Genomic DNA, 15071 nt, shown 5'->3' on the forward strand with positions numbered 1-15071 from the left:
TGATCCATTCTGTGGATAAGATAGGGCAAGAGCAGAGTGCTGGGGCATGGGGGGTGTCGGATCATCAAAGACCTCACTGACATGAAGCCACTTGAGCCTTGAAGGAAGTAAGGGGACAAATTATGGCACACTGGGGGATGGGTAAGATCATATGCAAAGGCCCTGAGGTGAGGGCATGCCTGGTGGGTTTAAGAAATAGTAAGGAGGCCAGAGTGAGTGAGGACAAGAAAGAAAAGGCAGGGAGGTAGCAGAGGCCAGACTACATGGGTCTTTGCCAGCCACTACAGGGACTGACAAATACAAACTATAAGCTCCTAGCTGTATACCTGGCTTAAATTGTACATTTCCAACATCAAGATTTGTTAAAGTTTGACAAGAAATTAACTGATAACATAAAAATATTAGATTGCATTTAAAAAGCGGCCACTTCCTGAAATCTAAGTTTGTTTCTCTAAACTTCATTATTAAGTAACACTAGAAATTTTCAGGATGTATCACAAAAATGATCATGACTCATTTGACAGATGTGTGTAGCCATGCCAAAAACAATGGTCAGGATTTGGGGGAGTTGGGCCATGCTGAGCAACACCCAACTGAGCAAGCCCTTGTCTCATCAGGGCTCCCCCAGTTCTGGGCTCACTGGCCAAGAGAAAGTACAGCATCGTATGCAGCTCCCAAAGGGAGACACATAACTCAATGCATCCTTTAAGCGGCTTTTAAATTAGTTGCAGCAGCACAAACTCAGACAACAGAAACATTCGTTTTTGTATCACTGTGGGCTATTATAAGCAGAATTTCATAAAAAGTCTTGGTTAACTTCAAGCATTTATAAATTCCAGAGATGGGCTGAGAAAAGAAAGTCATTGTGGGGTCATGAAACATTTGGCCAGAAAGTAGAGGAAGAAGCGGCGGTCCTGGATCCTCAGAACCCCGTGTCTTGACCCAGCCCTCTGCATCTGACTTCATCCCCTCCTCATTAGGGTCACTCTCAGTCCCTTCTCAGAATGTGGGCCCCCTATGCTGCAGCTTCTCACAGTCACTTAGTAAATGACACCTGCAGAGACCCCAACTAAGTCCTACTGCATCGAAGTCTTGAGAGGAGGAGGGGGATGAGGAGAGGGGGGCAGACCACTGCATTTTTTAAAAAAAGCATTACAGAGCAGGTCTAGTTGAGATCCATTCTTTAAGAAAGCTGCATGATTTCCTCAAGCTCCTGAACTCCTTTCATAAATTGAGGTAATGAACTTAGATTCCAACTCAAACTTTAGGATTTACAAAGGAAGGGTGTCACCACAAAAGGCTGAGTGTCTGGCTGCCAGAAGTCTCACAGGGCTGCCTCTATCTCTGAGAATTTACCAAATTTCTGAGGCCCTATACCTCCCCCCAACCCTCACATCTCACCAGGGCCTCAGAACTACTTGGACTTGGTGACCAGGACTCATGGTAATGACATTCCCAGAGCATTTACTAATTTCCCATAAGAAAGGCAACTGCCTGAGGACCTGATGCTCTTGGTTTCTGACTGGCACATTTTTTCCCAACAGCAGCATAGCAGCGCAGTTAGGAGCTAGAAATCTGAGGCCAGATGTGGGTGTGTAGAAAGGGGAACTGGAACTCAAACTCAAGTCCACCAGTCTCTAAAGCTCAGCTCTCAAGCAACTATACTCTAGTTCCATTTCAGTGACTCACACAGTAAGTAGCACAGCTTCTACATGACACTTGCATTTCATTGAGTTGAAGATGTGAAAAGTATTAGAGCAGCATTAGACCTTCACACATCTGGTACATGGGCCTTTCTGGATTGTTTAAGAGAAGGGACTGATGTGGATTCATTCACACATTGGGCATTTATGGACCACTGTGACAAAGGGATAAAGGTCCCCATCTTCCTTGGGTCACTCACAGACTGAGAAGAGAGATTGGTCAGGCAACAAGCAGAGAATCATGCAGCCCACACTACAGCCAGGTGGACGGAGGGTGATAAGGAGACATCAGGAGAGAGCACCTAATCCAGCATTGGTGGGGGGGGGGGGCAGGGGGAGGCAAGAAGGCCTCTAGGGACAGGTAACCCCATGCATGAGCCTTCCAGAGTTGCACAGAGGTGGGGAGTCACTGAAAGAATATTCTGGCAAAGAAGACGACATATGTAAAAGCACAGAAGTGTGTCTTTGATGGAATTATAAAGTTGTTCCATGTGGATGAAGTACAGGGCACATACTGGGGAGGGCTAAGAGCAAAGGGATGGGGAAGGGTCCAGGCTGCAAGGGACCTCGCTGAAAGGTCTAGGTTTGTACTGAAGACAAGGAGGCACCACTAAAGGAGTCTAAGCTGCAATCTCCAAGACCAGACTTGATGTTAAGAGATCTCTCTGATAGTGGTGTGGACGGGTGTCAGATTACCGCATTATTACAGTCAGCAAGTCAGAAAATGAGGGCAGAAGCAATGAGGAGGTACGGTAGAGACAAGATCCCAGGGAGACTTAGGAATGCAGAACGGACTGGGTGTGGGTGAGGAAGAAAGAGAGGTCTAATAAAGCTTCTGTGTTTCTCATTTGGGCAAACTGGCAGAGCCAAAGACCAAGCTGGAAACCCGGAGGCTGGTTGTAGACATTGTGAATTTGGGATGAAGATGTCCAATGGCAGCTGCATCTGTGGGCCCAGAGCTCAGGAGGTTTGGGCTGCGACAGAAGTTGGGAAGAATGGCAGCAATGTGCAGGCATTATGCCCTGAGCGCTATATCAATCATCCCAGCAACACTGCAGCCCGGAGACACGTGCTGAGTGCAGTGGGGTGCCAGGAACCTTGCCCATGCTGTCTAATGCAGTCCCTCAGCAACTGTGGAAACACAGCATCACCACCCCATTTAAAAGGTGAGAAGACTGAGGATCAGAGGGGTGAAGTAACTTGCCAAGGTCTCGTGGCTGGTAAGAGATCAAGCTGGGAGTCAAACTGAGGTCTCCTGATGCCAGAGTGGTCTTTCTTGTACCGTGCTGCTGTCCCAACAGGCAGCCTGAGTGATATCACTGTATAGTCACTTCATATATGAAGATCCAAATTAACCAAATGGATTTAAAAAATTAAATCTCACTTTAAAACAATCTTCAAACTCTAAGGCAAATATGTGAGGACCAGAGAGTCAATTTCAAGTTCCCTAAAATATCCTTGATTTTGGCAAAATTTGTATGATCCATACCTTCAAAAGGATGGTGATATGGATTGTGTCCCCCAAGTTTTAGGTTTTAGTAGCTTGATCCCCACTGTGACTGTTAAGAGGGTGGGAAATCCTATTATGGTAATTGAAAGGTGGGGTCTTGAAGAGGTGATTAGACTGTAGGACCATGCCTAGTGAATGGATTAAGAATGGTGGTCATGTGAGACCCCTGGGTCACTGTTGTCACCACCAAGCCCCTTGCCAGATGTGTTCCCTGGACTTTGGACTTCCCAGCTTCTACAACTGTAAGCAATAAGTTTTGTTTTTTTTACAAAGTACCCAGTTCCAAGTATTTTGTTATAAGCAACAGAAATGGACTAATACAAAAACTTGATACCAGGGAAGTAGGGTGTTGCTTACAACAGGTACTTGAAAATGTGGAAGTGGCTTTTGAACTGGATGTTGAGGAGGGGCTGGAAGAATTTGGAGGAACAGGCTAGAAAACGCCTGGATGCTGGCAAAAGTTCAGAAGACAAGAAAACCAGGAAAACTTGGAATGTTTTAGAGACTGATCAAATGGTGGTGAGCAGAGTGCTGATAGAAATATGGACAGTAAAGGCCATTCTGAGAAGATCTCAGATGAAAATGAGAAGGAACTTAATGGAAGCTGGGGCAAAGATCACCCTTTCTATGAACTGGCAAGGAATTTGGCTGCATTCTCTTCATGCCGAAAAGTATTATGGAACGTGGAACTTCAAGGTGTTCATACAAGGTATCTGGCAGAGAGATTTCTAAGCAGCAAAGCATTCAGGAAGCTTCATGGCTAGTAGCAACAACTTATGCTGAGTTATAGCAGCAAAGGCAAGACATAAAGCCAGAATTTAAAAGAGAAGCACAGCATAAAGATTTGGAAAATGTGCAGCCTGGCCATGTGGTAGAGAAGCAAAGAACATTTTCAGGAGAAAAATGTGATGGTACTAACAAGATTAGTATTTTTTTAAAAAAAGGGATAATCAAGAGATTAGGTAAAAGGCCCTAAAGACATTGCAGAAGCCTCTGGGTCCAACCCTTCCATCACAGGTCCAGAGGCCTAGGGAAACAGAGCGGTCTTGGGGAAAAGGCCCAAGGCGCACTCCATGGGCTCACTGCTGAGGGCCACCTCAGGAAGCTGCTTCTAGCACCAGCACTCCGGCTACTTTGGCTGCCCCAGCTGTGGCTAAATTGACCCCAGGTGTGGCTGAACTGGCAGCTTTGGAAAACACAAGCCAGAAGCCTTAGTGGTGTCCACATGGTGTTAAGTTTGCAGGCTCTCAGAATGCCAGAGTTGGGGAGGCTTGGGAGCCTCCACCCTGATTTCAAAGGATGTATGGAAAAGCACTGGGGCCCAGGAAGAGATTTGTCACAGGAGTGGAGTCACCACATAGACCCTTTACTACCACAATGCTGAGAGGAAATGTGGGGTCAGAGTTGCAGCAGATAAACCCCATCAGTGCCATGCCTAGTAGAGCTGTGAGAGAGGGACCACCATGGAGACCCCAGAATTGTAGAGCTACCAGCATGCAATGCCAGCCTGTGAGAGCCAAAGTGTGGCCTGACACCAGGAAAGCCATAGGAACAGAGCTGCCCGAGGACTTGGTGGAGCAACCCCCACACCACCATGGAGAGGACGTTGAACGTGGAGTCAAGGTACATGATTCACTAGCTGTTAAGATTTAATGCCTGTCCTGCTGGGTTTGGATCTGTATGGGATCTGTTACTCCTTTCTCTTGGCCTACTTCCTCCCTTTTTGAATGGGAATATATACCCTTTGTCCCATCACTGTTTCTTGGAAGTAGATAACTTGTTTTGAATTCACAGATGGGATTTTGAACCTTGGACTTTTGAGTTGAAACAAGTTAAGACTTTGGGGATGGAATGAATGTATTTACCTGTGAGAAGGACATAAACTTTGGGAGCCAGGGGAGGAATGATATGGATTGTGTCCCCCAAGTTTTATGCATTAGTAGTTTGACCCCCACTGTGACTGGTAAGAGGGTGGGAAATTCTATTATGGTTACTGAAAGGTGGAGCCTTGAAGAGGTGATTGGATTGCAGGACCATGCAGTAGTGAATGGATTAAAAATGGTGGTCAGGGGTGTGGTTCTGAGGGCTTTAAAGGGAGAACACATTAGAGGTTAGTCTCTCTCTGCTCCATCATTTTCTGCCATGTGAGACCCCTGGGTCACTGTTGCCACCACCATGACCCTCACCAGATGTGTTCCCTGGATTTTGGACTTTCCAGCCTCAGAAACTGTAAGCAATAAATTTTATTTTCTTACAAACTACCCAGTTCTAAGTATTTTGTTACAAGCAACAGAAACTGACTAATACAGATGGGTTGAGGTGAATAATACAGGTATCACCAGCACTCGGAATACAACTGATTCCTTATCTGAGCGAATAAGGGTTTATGAAATATAACATCTTTAACACCAATCCTGAGGCTAGTCTTGATCCCACAATTCATACAGAATTGTACCTTTCTTATGTCTTTCCCAGCATAGCTCTCACACACAACAGATTCTCAGTGTTTTAGTCCATTCTGTGTTGCTATAACAGAATTACCTGAGACTGGGTAATTTATAAGGAAAAGAGGTTTATTTGGCTTCTGATTCTGGTACAGCTGCATCTGGCATGGGCCTCAGGCTGCTTCTACTCATAGTGGAAAGTGGCAGGCAGCCAGCGGGTACAAGTAGATCACATGGCGACAGGAAGCAAGAGAGAGGAAGCAAGAAAGAGAGAAAAGGTGCCAGGGTCTTTTAAACAACAAGGTCTCGCGGGAACTAATAGAGTGAGAACTCACTCATTTATCCCCCAGGGAGAGCATTAATCCTTTTATGAGGGATCCACCCCCATGACTCAATCAGTTTCCAACACTGCCACACTGGAGATTAAATTTCCACATGAGTTTTGGAGGAGAAAACACATCCAAACTCCATCACTCAGCAATGGTTTATCCACCTCTCCTCTTCCCAAACAAAAATTCAAACCTGGTGATCATGTAGGAGGACACTTCTCAGACTGACACACCTTCTTTATGAACTATGCCAGAACTTGTACCTTGCTTTTTTGTAATTCTACAATTATGGTCACAGAATGGATGATGAGGATAACGAATAATTAAGTGCTCCATACACATCTGTTTGAGCAATGGCCCAGGCAAGTTGCACTATCCAAAGGTGGGCTTGCCCAGAGTTCTCCTTAGGTGAAGAAAAGAGAATGAGAGAGAACCACACCAGCGTTCACATGCAGACAGCCCTGTTAATTCATTAAAGGTGGATTACTTTTGACCACAAAGACTAAAGCAGAACATGAGGAATCTAAGAAACAACTGGCTTACAGAGTGTGATATCATTTCAGTAGTTCTATGACATTAAGGGGTACAAGAACATGTTCTGTCTCCCAAAGACATATAATGCTTAGAAAGATGGTTTTGTGTCTTTGCATGCTTGCAACATTAAATCCCAAAGCCCTTTGGTTTCCAAGATGCACTGAAAACCAGACCCTGCTGCTTAGTGCCGTAGACAAGATTTTCTTTATCTTCTTAAACCTCCATTTACTTTTTTACAAATTTAAGGTAACAATGCCTGTCTGAACTGTTCCATTCAGATGACAAGGGCTGCTCTGATAATTAAATGAGGTAACACGCATTGTATATCCTGGGAACTCTATCACTGTGAGATACCATAATTCAAGAGATTGCTATCGATTTACTACATGGGACATGGCGGGTTCTAAATGTAGCCTATATCTGAAGATTTAAGTCTATATTTTAAAGCAACGAATATTTAAAATTTAGTCAAGAATCACTCGGCCGATAACAGTGACCCAATATCATTCACTTTTATTTTTTCAGGTCTTTTTCCTAGGGGGAGGGGTTGGGGGGAAGCATTCTAAGATCAGAGGAGATATAAAGGCTCCAGTTATGGATGCAAAAAAATGACAAAAGAGCCTTAAGAAAACTATTTTCCTAAAAAAAAAAAAAGCAACCTTTTAATACTGGCTCAAATTCAAGATTCTTTTTGCCACAATTCTTCAAAATCTTTTGAAGTTGACGCAAGTGAGAGAAAATGTTGTTGATCCTAGGTAACATCTGGTAACTTTTCTTTTAATGTGATAGATTTCTTTTATAGTCAAATTTTTTCTCTAATGAATTTGATCAATTCAGATTCATTCACCATGTTATTTCTTGAGTATCTTCTTTGCATTAAGCATTGTTAGGTACCACAGGAGAAAAGAAGATTGGGAAAACACTGCTTTTGCATGAAGATTACAATCTAACAAGGAGACTAAGATAAGCACATAATTAAATACAATATGATAAGGATCATAAGAAGGTCAAAGGAAAGAGACAGCTACAACTGGGATACAAGAAAAGCTTCACTGGAAAAAGGAGAGATAAATTCAGACTCGCAGACAGAGGGAAGAGCAAATGGAAAGGCAGAGAGCAGGACAGATAGCACAGCAAGTGTTCAAGGACCATTCAGTAGCTCATTCTGGCTGACATTAGGGTCACTACATGCTTGCTACTAAAAAGACACAAAAATAATAGTCTTTAAAAAATTTAAAAATGAAGATGCCAACTCCTGGCATGGGGAATAAGAAGTGAGTTTGAGGAAGGGATAGGTGAAATGAGATTGGCCAGTGATGAATGTTCATAATGGCTGAAGCTGAGGGTTCATACTCTCCTGCCACTTCCTTTTCTGCCTGAAATTTTCCATTAAAAACAGCTAAAACTGACATGAAAGCCGGCCAATCTAGGAAGATGGTCAACTGATGGCTTTTCAGCTGACAGTGGTAATCTTACCAAGAACTTCCTATCCTCTTGGCCAACTGGAAGGAGTGGGCAGGGCCTGAGGTTGCAACAGACTCCAAAGGAGAAGGAGACAGCACAGTGTCACTATAAGGGTCAACGTGCCCCTCTTTGGTTTCCCATGCTTCACATGCCTCACTGGCTTTTCTACTTCCCACCGGGAGAAAGAGAGTAGCCGGGATCTGTGAGGAGACAAGCTGGTGTAAGTCAGTCGAAGAAAACCAGAGGCCACTGTGTCCTCAATGTACGTGTGTAAAAATAACTGTAATTTGATTTTGATCACATCAAATTAAATATTTGTTCATATTAGAAAACACTGATAAACAAAGTGAAGAAACCAAAAACTAACTGAACCCCACCATCAAGAGAAAACCATTCAACACTGGGGCGTATCCTTTGCCTTTGTCTCCATATGTGCATGCTCACAAATACACAAGGGTACTTCAAAAAGGTCATGGAAAAATTAATATTATCCTTTAATTCTACTTTTCCACAAACTTTTTGAAGTACCCTTGTATGTGCACGCTTTTTCTCCTCAGAAATGTAGGATCACAGGGAAACATTCCTGTGTAACATGCTTTTTAGTTTAAAACCATACAACAGAATTTTACAACACCAGTTTAAGGGCTGCATAATAGCCCATTAAAGAACACTTTGATCTGGTACTTCCAACCTTGGGCAAGTTCTAAGTCAAACCGTAATACTGTGTAATAAAATTTTTTAACTTGAGAGGGCTCTCTCTCAATAGTACTTTGAGTTAATGTATACTGGTATTATATATACTAGTTCAGAACTGTGATGTGACAATTAAAGTAATTTGTTTTATTGGGGGGGAGGGTGGTAGCAAGATTCATACCAGAGAAATAACCCTGTCTTCTTTTTACAAGTATAGGTTTTTGGGATTTTAGTTTTTTGTTTTCTTTTGAAGTTGTAAAAGCAATATATGAATGTTACAGGACAAGCAGACACCTGGTATTACAAAAAGTCACCAGTTGCCTGCCTTCCTTCCACTGCTTCAACTGCCGAAAACTGGCTGCTGTTAATAGTTTGTCTTCCAAACATTTATGAGGCTACTTTAAATACATGGAATGTGTAATCACACATGCACACAACTTATGAACACATGTAAATTACAAATATGCGCACATGCACGTGTATACATACACACAGTATACATACACAATGTGTAATATACACATGATGAGGATTTTCCTTCCTTTTTTTAACATTTCCTTTGTCCTTACTCCTGGAATCAGGATAGCTGTCAGAGACACTACCAGTTTTTACATAAGAACACCCAAAATTCACAGACTAGGTTAGACTGCAGGTCCAACCATCCCAGCACAATGTCTGAAGTAGCTTCAGAAAGGGATTTGGGAATAAAGATCCCCACTCACCATCCATGGCTGTGTCCTCAGAATGTGAACATTCCTGGTAACAGAGTTGGGATGTGCTGTCCCTTCAAAACTCATGTGGAAATCTGATCCCCAATTTTGGGAGTGTTGAGAGCTGTTTGAGTCATGGGGGCAGATCTCTCTTGAATGGATTAATGCTCTTCCTGGGGGGTGGGGGTAGTGAGTGAGTTCTTGCTCTATTAGTTCCTGAGAGAGCCGGTTGTTTAAAAAGACCCTGGCACCTCCCCTCTCTCTCTTGCTTCCTTTTGTCATGTGATCTGCTTGTACCTGCCGGCTGCCTACTGTTTTCCACCATGAGTAGAAGCAGCCTGAGGCCCGTGTCAGATGCAGCTGTCCCAGAATCATAAGCAAATAAACCTCTGTTCTTTATAAATTACCCAGTCTCAGGTATTCTGTTTAAAGCAACACAAAAATGGACTAATACACCTGGCCTTCCTTTAAACAACCTACTATGGATTCTTCTGTGATTGACTTGAAATCCTTTGCAGTTCCTATTCTCACCTATATCTGTCTTGGAGATTCAAGTCCCTGGTACTGATGCATAAAGTCCTGAAAAATTTCCTTTTCCATCAAACTACCTCCTTGAAACATGGCTCTTGTTCTGATATTCTAGAACAGGGAAATTATGGCCCACCACCTGTTTTAGTAAATAAAGTTTTATTGGAACCCAGCCATGTTCATTTGTTTGTATATTGTCTATGTCTGCTTTCACACTACAGCAGAAGGACTGAGTACTTACAATAGAGACTGTATGCCCACAAAGTCTAAAATATTTACTATCTGCCCCTTTACACAAAAACTTTGCTGACCCATATTCTAGGTTATAGTGAAAACAGATTGTTTCTTCTCTGCCCAAAATTTTGGAGAACTTGAATCACAAACCCCTTATCCAGTGTGTTTGTCCAGGCCAAAAAATACCAAACAACCCAAAGGACCTTGGCTCTGATAGTAGCAGTTCTGTGCTGATAATGTTTAACAAGTTATTCTCCAGGAGGAAAAAGCCCCAATTGTAGCATTTGCTGATTTCCATGGTGTAAATATTCTCATCATGGCTTAATTCAAACTAAAAAATGTGATGCCACTGAACATGAAGTTGGGAAGAGATGTGCATAAGTGCTTGTATAAATCAACTCTAGTAAACCACTGGCTCCTTAGGACATTTGCTATCAATGGCCTAACCCCTCACTTTAAAGTCAAAGACACTGAGGCCTGGAGAGAGAAAGTGCCTTACCCAAGTCTGGCTCAGTGACTGGCACCAGGCTGAAGTAATTTCCCTGTACAGTCTGGCTGCTTCACAGAGATTACTTCCTCCATAAAATGAAGAGTAGGAGAAAGAAGGCAAAGGAAGCTCTGTGCCAGGCAATGATAATAAATGTTGGTTTTTATCATCATCTTCATAATGTGGGACTCTGGTTTCCTCAGCACATACTTCTGAAGTATACTTCTGATAGGGGGTATTGTTTTTCATACAGGACCACATTTCATGTAAACACTCTGACAATGGGCTGCCTCAGTGAACCGTTACCTAAGCTATTAGACCGCAAGCTCCAGAAAGGCAGAGACTGTATCTTTTGTGCTCATTACTTTCTTGGTGTCCAGTACAGAAGTGGGCATGTGATCAATAGGTGGTCAATAATTATCCACTGAAGGGATGAAGGAATGAGACCCCACCATCAAAGTGGAGTCTTATACAGAGAACACAGCCGGTGCTCAGAGCTTAGATCCCACTGCCTTCTTCATCTGTGGGCCGTGTGACAACACAGGCTCATGCGCACACAACATCTCTACAGTATCGGCTGAAGCATCCAAACTTGTCCATCAGAGCACCAGAGCAGCTCTTTGGATAGAGAAACACCAGGACAGATTCTCTACCAGATACAGTTGAAGAATTTTTCTCCTTTGATGTATATATGTATTTAATTTCCATATGGTACTTTAGCTGACAGAGCATGAAGCCAAGGAAAGAACGTGGTAAAGGATCCCATCCACCACACACCAGGATGCTAGGCACTAATTTCCAGCAGGGGCTGAGGAAGGACCACTTACAGTGACACTTCTGAAAGTGGAAAGTGAAAGAGCTCCAAGACTGGGAATCATGTTCCAATAAACTCAAGGCTAGCAACCACCCAACTGTGTACAGAAATGAACACAAGGAAAGGAAGGCAAAAGCATGCCTTCCTGTTCTCTTGAATATAACTTCTCAACTACTTGGTAAGTCCACACGAATGCCTACAGACTTGGCACAGTCTCACATAGGCACTTCTCTGAACCCACAGGTCGTGTTTGCCACATTGTTGCTGTAATCCTGATGCAGGGCCAGGTCAGCTCTGCAGGCACACACACCACGTGTGAGCCTTGCCAAGTTCTCGGGAGGCCACCAAGAATCATCATCACTTATGTGGGCACCTTGCATCTGGTTTCCAAAGTGAGGTCAAACTTGGTCCCACATACCAGAGGTTAACACTGTCTATGGCATGTGGTGGTGTGTGTTCCACTCAGACCAAGGATCACAAACAAGAAAGAGGCCCAAGGAGTGAAGCTTCCAAAGCATTTCCTACATCAGTGGTTCTCAAAGAGTGGTACAGAGAACTTGCAGGGACCTGCAAGGTCAAAACCACTTTAATAACACTAAGGATTTATTAGGCTTTTTCACTCTCTCGTTTTCAGGAGTTTATACTGGGGCTCTCCAGGGGCTACATGACATGGGATATTGCAAAAGACTGAATCCCAGAAGCAGATATAAGAATCCAGCTGTTCTATTAAGCCTGTCATTAAAGAGACTGGCAAAAATGTTTTAAAACAATGCCACTCTTCTCAATAACTTTCTGTTTTGGAACATACAGTTATTTTTCATAAAAATTGTGTTATGGTAAGATATAACTGGTCCACTATTATTTTTAAATGAGTTATTAAACAGTAAAAATGTCTCAGTTTACATAAGCATCGATAGATACAATGCACATAAACAAATGATCCTTAGGATACTAATTTTTAAGAGTCTAAAGGGGTACTGACTCCAAAAAAAGTTTGGGAATTCTGTCCTAGAGCTCGCCCGGGTGTGAGGAGGGTTGTGTGTGCTCCGGGAAGGAAGACGTGCCATTCTGATGTGCTGGGGAATCGGGAAACGCAGCCCGAATCTATCAGGGTGGACTCTGTGCCCAATCCTTCCACGGAGGTGTCTCTTTCCCCTTATCTCATTTGCCCTTTACCCCTTGGTGTGGATTCCCCCATCGGCCTGGGCAACTTCAGCGAGGATTTCCCTCTCAGCCCGGCCCGGCCTGGGCGAGGGCTCCCCGGTGCGGGACACACAGCCTCGGGGTCAGGACTCCCCGGGTGGCCCGCACACCCCCGACGTTAGGACTCTCGGGCGGCCCGCTCAGCCAAGACTAAGGGGAGCGAGGACAGCCATTTCCAGTCCCTGACCCTTATCCCGGCGCGTCACGGCCTGGGGACCAGGCGGAGAGGTCAGTCCCAGGAGCAAGTCCCCGATTCTCCCCTCGACCTCCCCCGGGCTCGCCCCCTCATCTCCAGGCCACTCTGCCTCGGGCGCCGCGGAAAAGGCCCGCGCCGACTCCTCGGAGGACAGGGTGGCCGAGTCGGTACTCACCGCGGACTGCACTGTGCGGCTCCCGCGACCAAAAGCAGCGGGCCGCGCGACCGAGCCCTGTGCGGTGCCAGCAGCCGCCTCCGCGCTCCTCCCCGCGCCGCCCCCAGGCCGCCGGACGATGGGCGGGGCGGGGCGGGGCCAGCGCGGGCAGCGGCCGGAGCGGGGCGGAGCCTGCCCGGGCCCCGCCCCCGCGCTGGAGAAACTGCGGCCTGGGCGGGAGGGGAGGGGAGGGCAGGAAGTGGGGCCACGTCGTTCGGCCCGGGTCCGCCTCTGCTTATTCTGGGGTGGAGGGTGTGACTGCCCAGCTCGCTCTAGGAAGTGGGCAGCAGGGGTAGGGAAGAAATGCATTTATATTTTTAAATGACGTGGCCATAACGGCCAAGGTTCATTTTCTGGCTGCCCCATACGTGTGGTTTCCTCGCCCCTCTCCCCACTTCGTCCCCCCACCCCCTGCCTTAGTTCTTTGCGCAAAGCGTGTCTAGTGGGCATCGGGATCAGACCATCAGGATAGGACTTCAACGTTTTGGTGGTTGAAGAATGCAAAAGAACTACGAGTGATTTTTCTTTTTTTTAACGTCATGCTGTTTACGAGTCTGGAGTCAGAGAAACGGCTGAGAAACGGCACCGAGTGGGCCTTCAGGACACACGCTTTGACGTTGGTTGGAGTTGCGCCCTCTCAGGCAAAGTCGAGTTCAAAGAAGTGATTAGATCTTTCTAGGTGAAAGGTCGTGAGGTTTTCCTTTCCAAGTTATTTGGAAAGTTACCATAGTTTTCCATCTGAATAAGCAGCTTACGGGATGAATAACTCACAGCTAATACTGATAGGGACTGCACCATTCACTGCGCTTCTACTTCGCGCAGAGCTCTAGACTGGATCTCTACATACCCGTCCAACCAGCTCTCACTTCGCAGGTGTGAACTGTGGCACAGCTGGATTCAGTCCTCAGGCATGTCTGACCGCCAAGCCCCGGCTTTTCCATCATGGTAGACTATAGGGTAAAGGTATCCCTAGTGTATTTAATGTTGAAAGAGGGTGTAATTTGCCATATTTCCAATATGGGAGGAGACTTTCTTCCCATCCACTTCTTACATCCTTCACATTAATTGAACAAATTTTCCTTGAGTGTTCACCATATGCCAAATGTTCACCACAAGCCCTGAAAAATAATACAAGAATCCCCTTGGGAGTTAGGGGGAGGTGAGAGCGGGTAGGAGGTTGGGGGAGTACAGCGAGAACACTTCCAGCTAACTTTTGATTCTTACTGAGGCAGCCCATCAGAAAGCAAAATTTCTTAATATTCAGTGACAGCATACATATAATTGATAATTCTTGACAGAAAATAATTAAATTGGAGCTAAGGGGAATTGAGGTTTATTAGTAAGCAGTTGGCCAACACCATGAAGGGAATAATTCCCACATTACTCCACTCTGTTGCTTAGACACATCACTAGTGATGTGCTGATCAAGAGTCTAGTGGCCTCTCTTCTCTTCCTGTCCTTGCTGATCACTCTGTGGTATTTGACACTGGTGATTAGTCTTCCTTGAAATTTTAACCTCCTCTTGGCTTTTCAGCCTTTTCTTCTCATGATTTACCTCTTCCCTCTTTGATCCCTCTTTTTCAGACTCTTTCACTGTACTCTTTCTGCTCTTGCTTTACATATTGCTCTGGACACTTGAGTTTTTCTTCATCTGTTTTCTCTCTATGTGAACTCCCTGCTACTTCCAGCTGAAGCCTGCTATGTCTCTGTCATTGGTCTTACTTAACCTAATTCTGATCTTTATTTCCAGCCACTGGTGGCATCCACAGACACCTGTCACTCCTCACATCTAAGATGGGAATTTAGTATCCTCTTTAACCATCTGTCTATCCTTTCCTGTACATCCTATTTCTTCCTCTTCCTGAATCCAGCATCTCAAATTTGGATGTCATGGTTTGCTGAGAAAGCTAAATGTTTAAGGGGTTAGAATCATAATACCATGCTCACACTAGGTCTGCCTAGTAAGTATTTGTCATACTAAGAAGGTTCTGCTAGTGGCCTAGCAGGG

The 15071-nt window shown here is 44.8% G+C and overlaps 2 protein-coding genes across 3 annotated transcripts in view; both read right to left on the reverse strand.

Moving 5' to 3' along the window:
- Window positions 1–13123, reverse strand: part of ACO1 (aconitase 1) — a 63182-nt gene extending 50059 nt beyond the window's left edge. Inside the window, exon 1 of one of the 2 annotated variants that reach the window (XM_063081804.1) lies at window positions 13025–13123. The gene's annotated coding sequence lies outside the window, so the exon portion shown is untranslated. Of the gene's footprint in view, window positions 1–7996; window positions 8048–13024 lie in introns of those variants that run through there. The other variant, XM_063081805.1, reaches the window with a different exon arrangement.
- LOC134365598 (uncharacterized) lies at window positions 12794–14007 on the reverse strand. Its single transcript, XM_063081693.1, has 2 exons — window positions 13911–14007; window positions 12794–13335 (listed from the first exon to the last, which is right to left on the reverse strand). The coding sequence occupies exons 1-2, from the start codon at window positions 14005–14007 to the stop codon at window positions 12794–12796; spliced, it is 639 nt and encodes a 212-aa protein (XP_062937763.1).
- Window positions 14008–15071: the final 1064 nt, after the last annotated feature.

The sequence above is a fragment of the Cynocephalus volans genome, chromosome 17, assembly GCF_027409185.1.
Source record: "Cynocephalus volans isolate mCynVol1 chromosome 17, mCynVol1.pri, whole genome shotgun sequence".
Classification (NCBI taxonomy): Eukaryota; Metazoa; Chordata; class Mammalia; order Dermoptera; family Cynocephalidae; genus Cynocephalus; species Cynocephalus volans.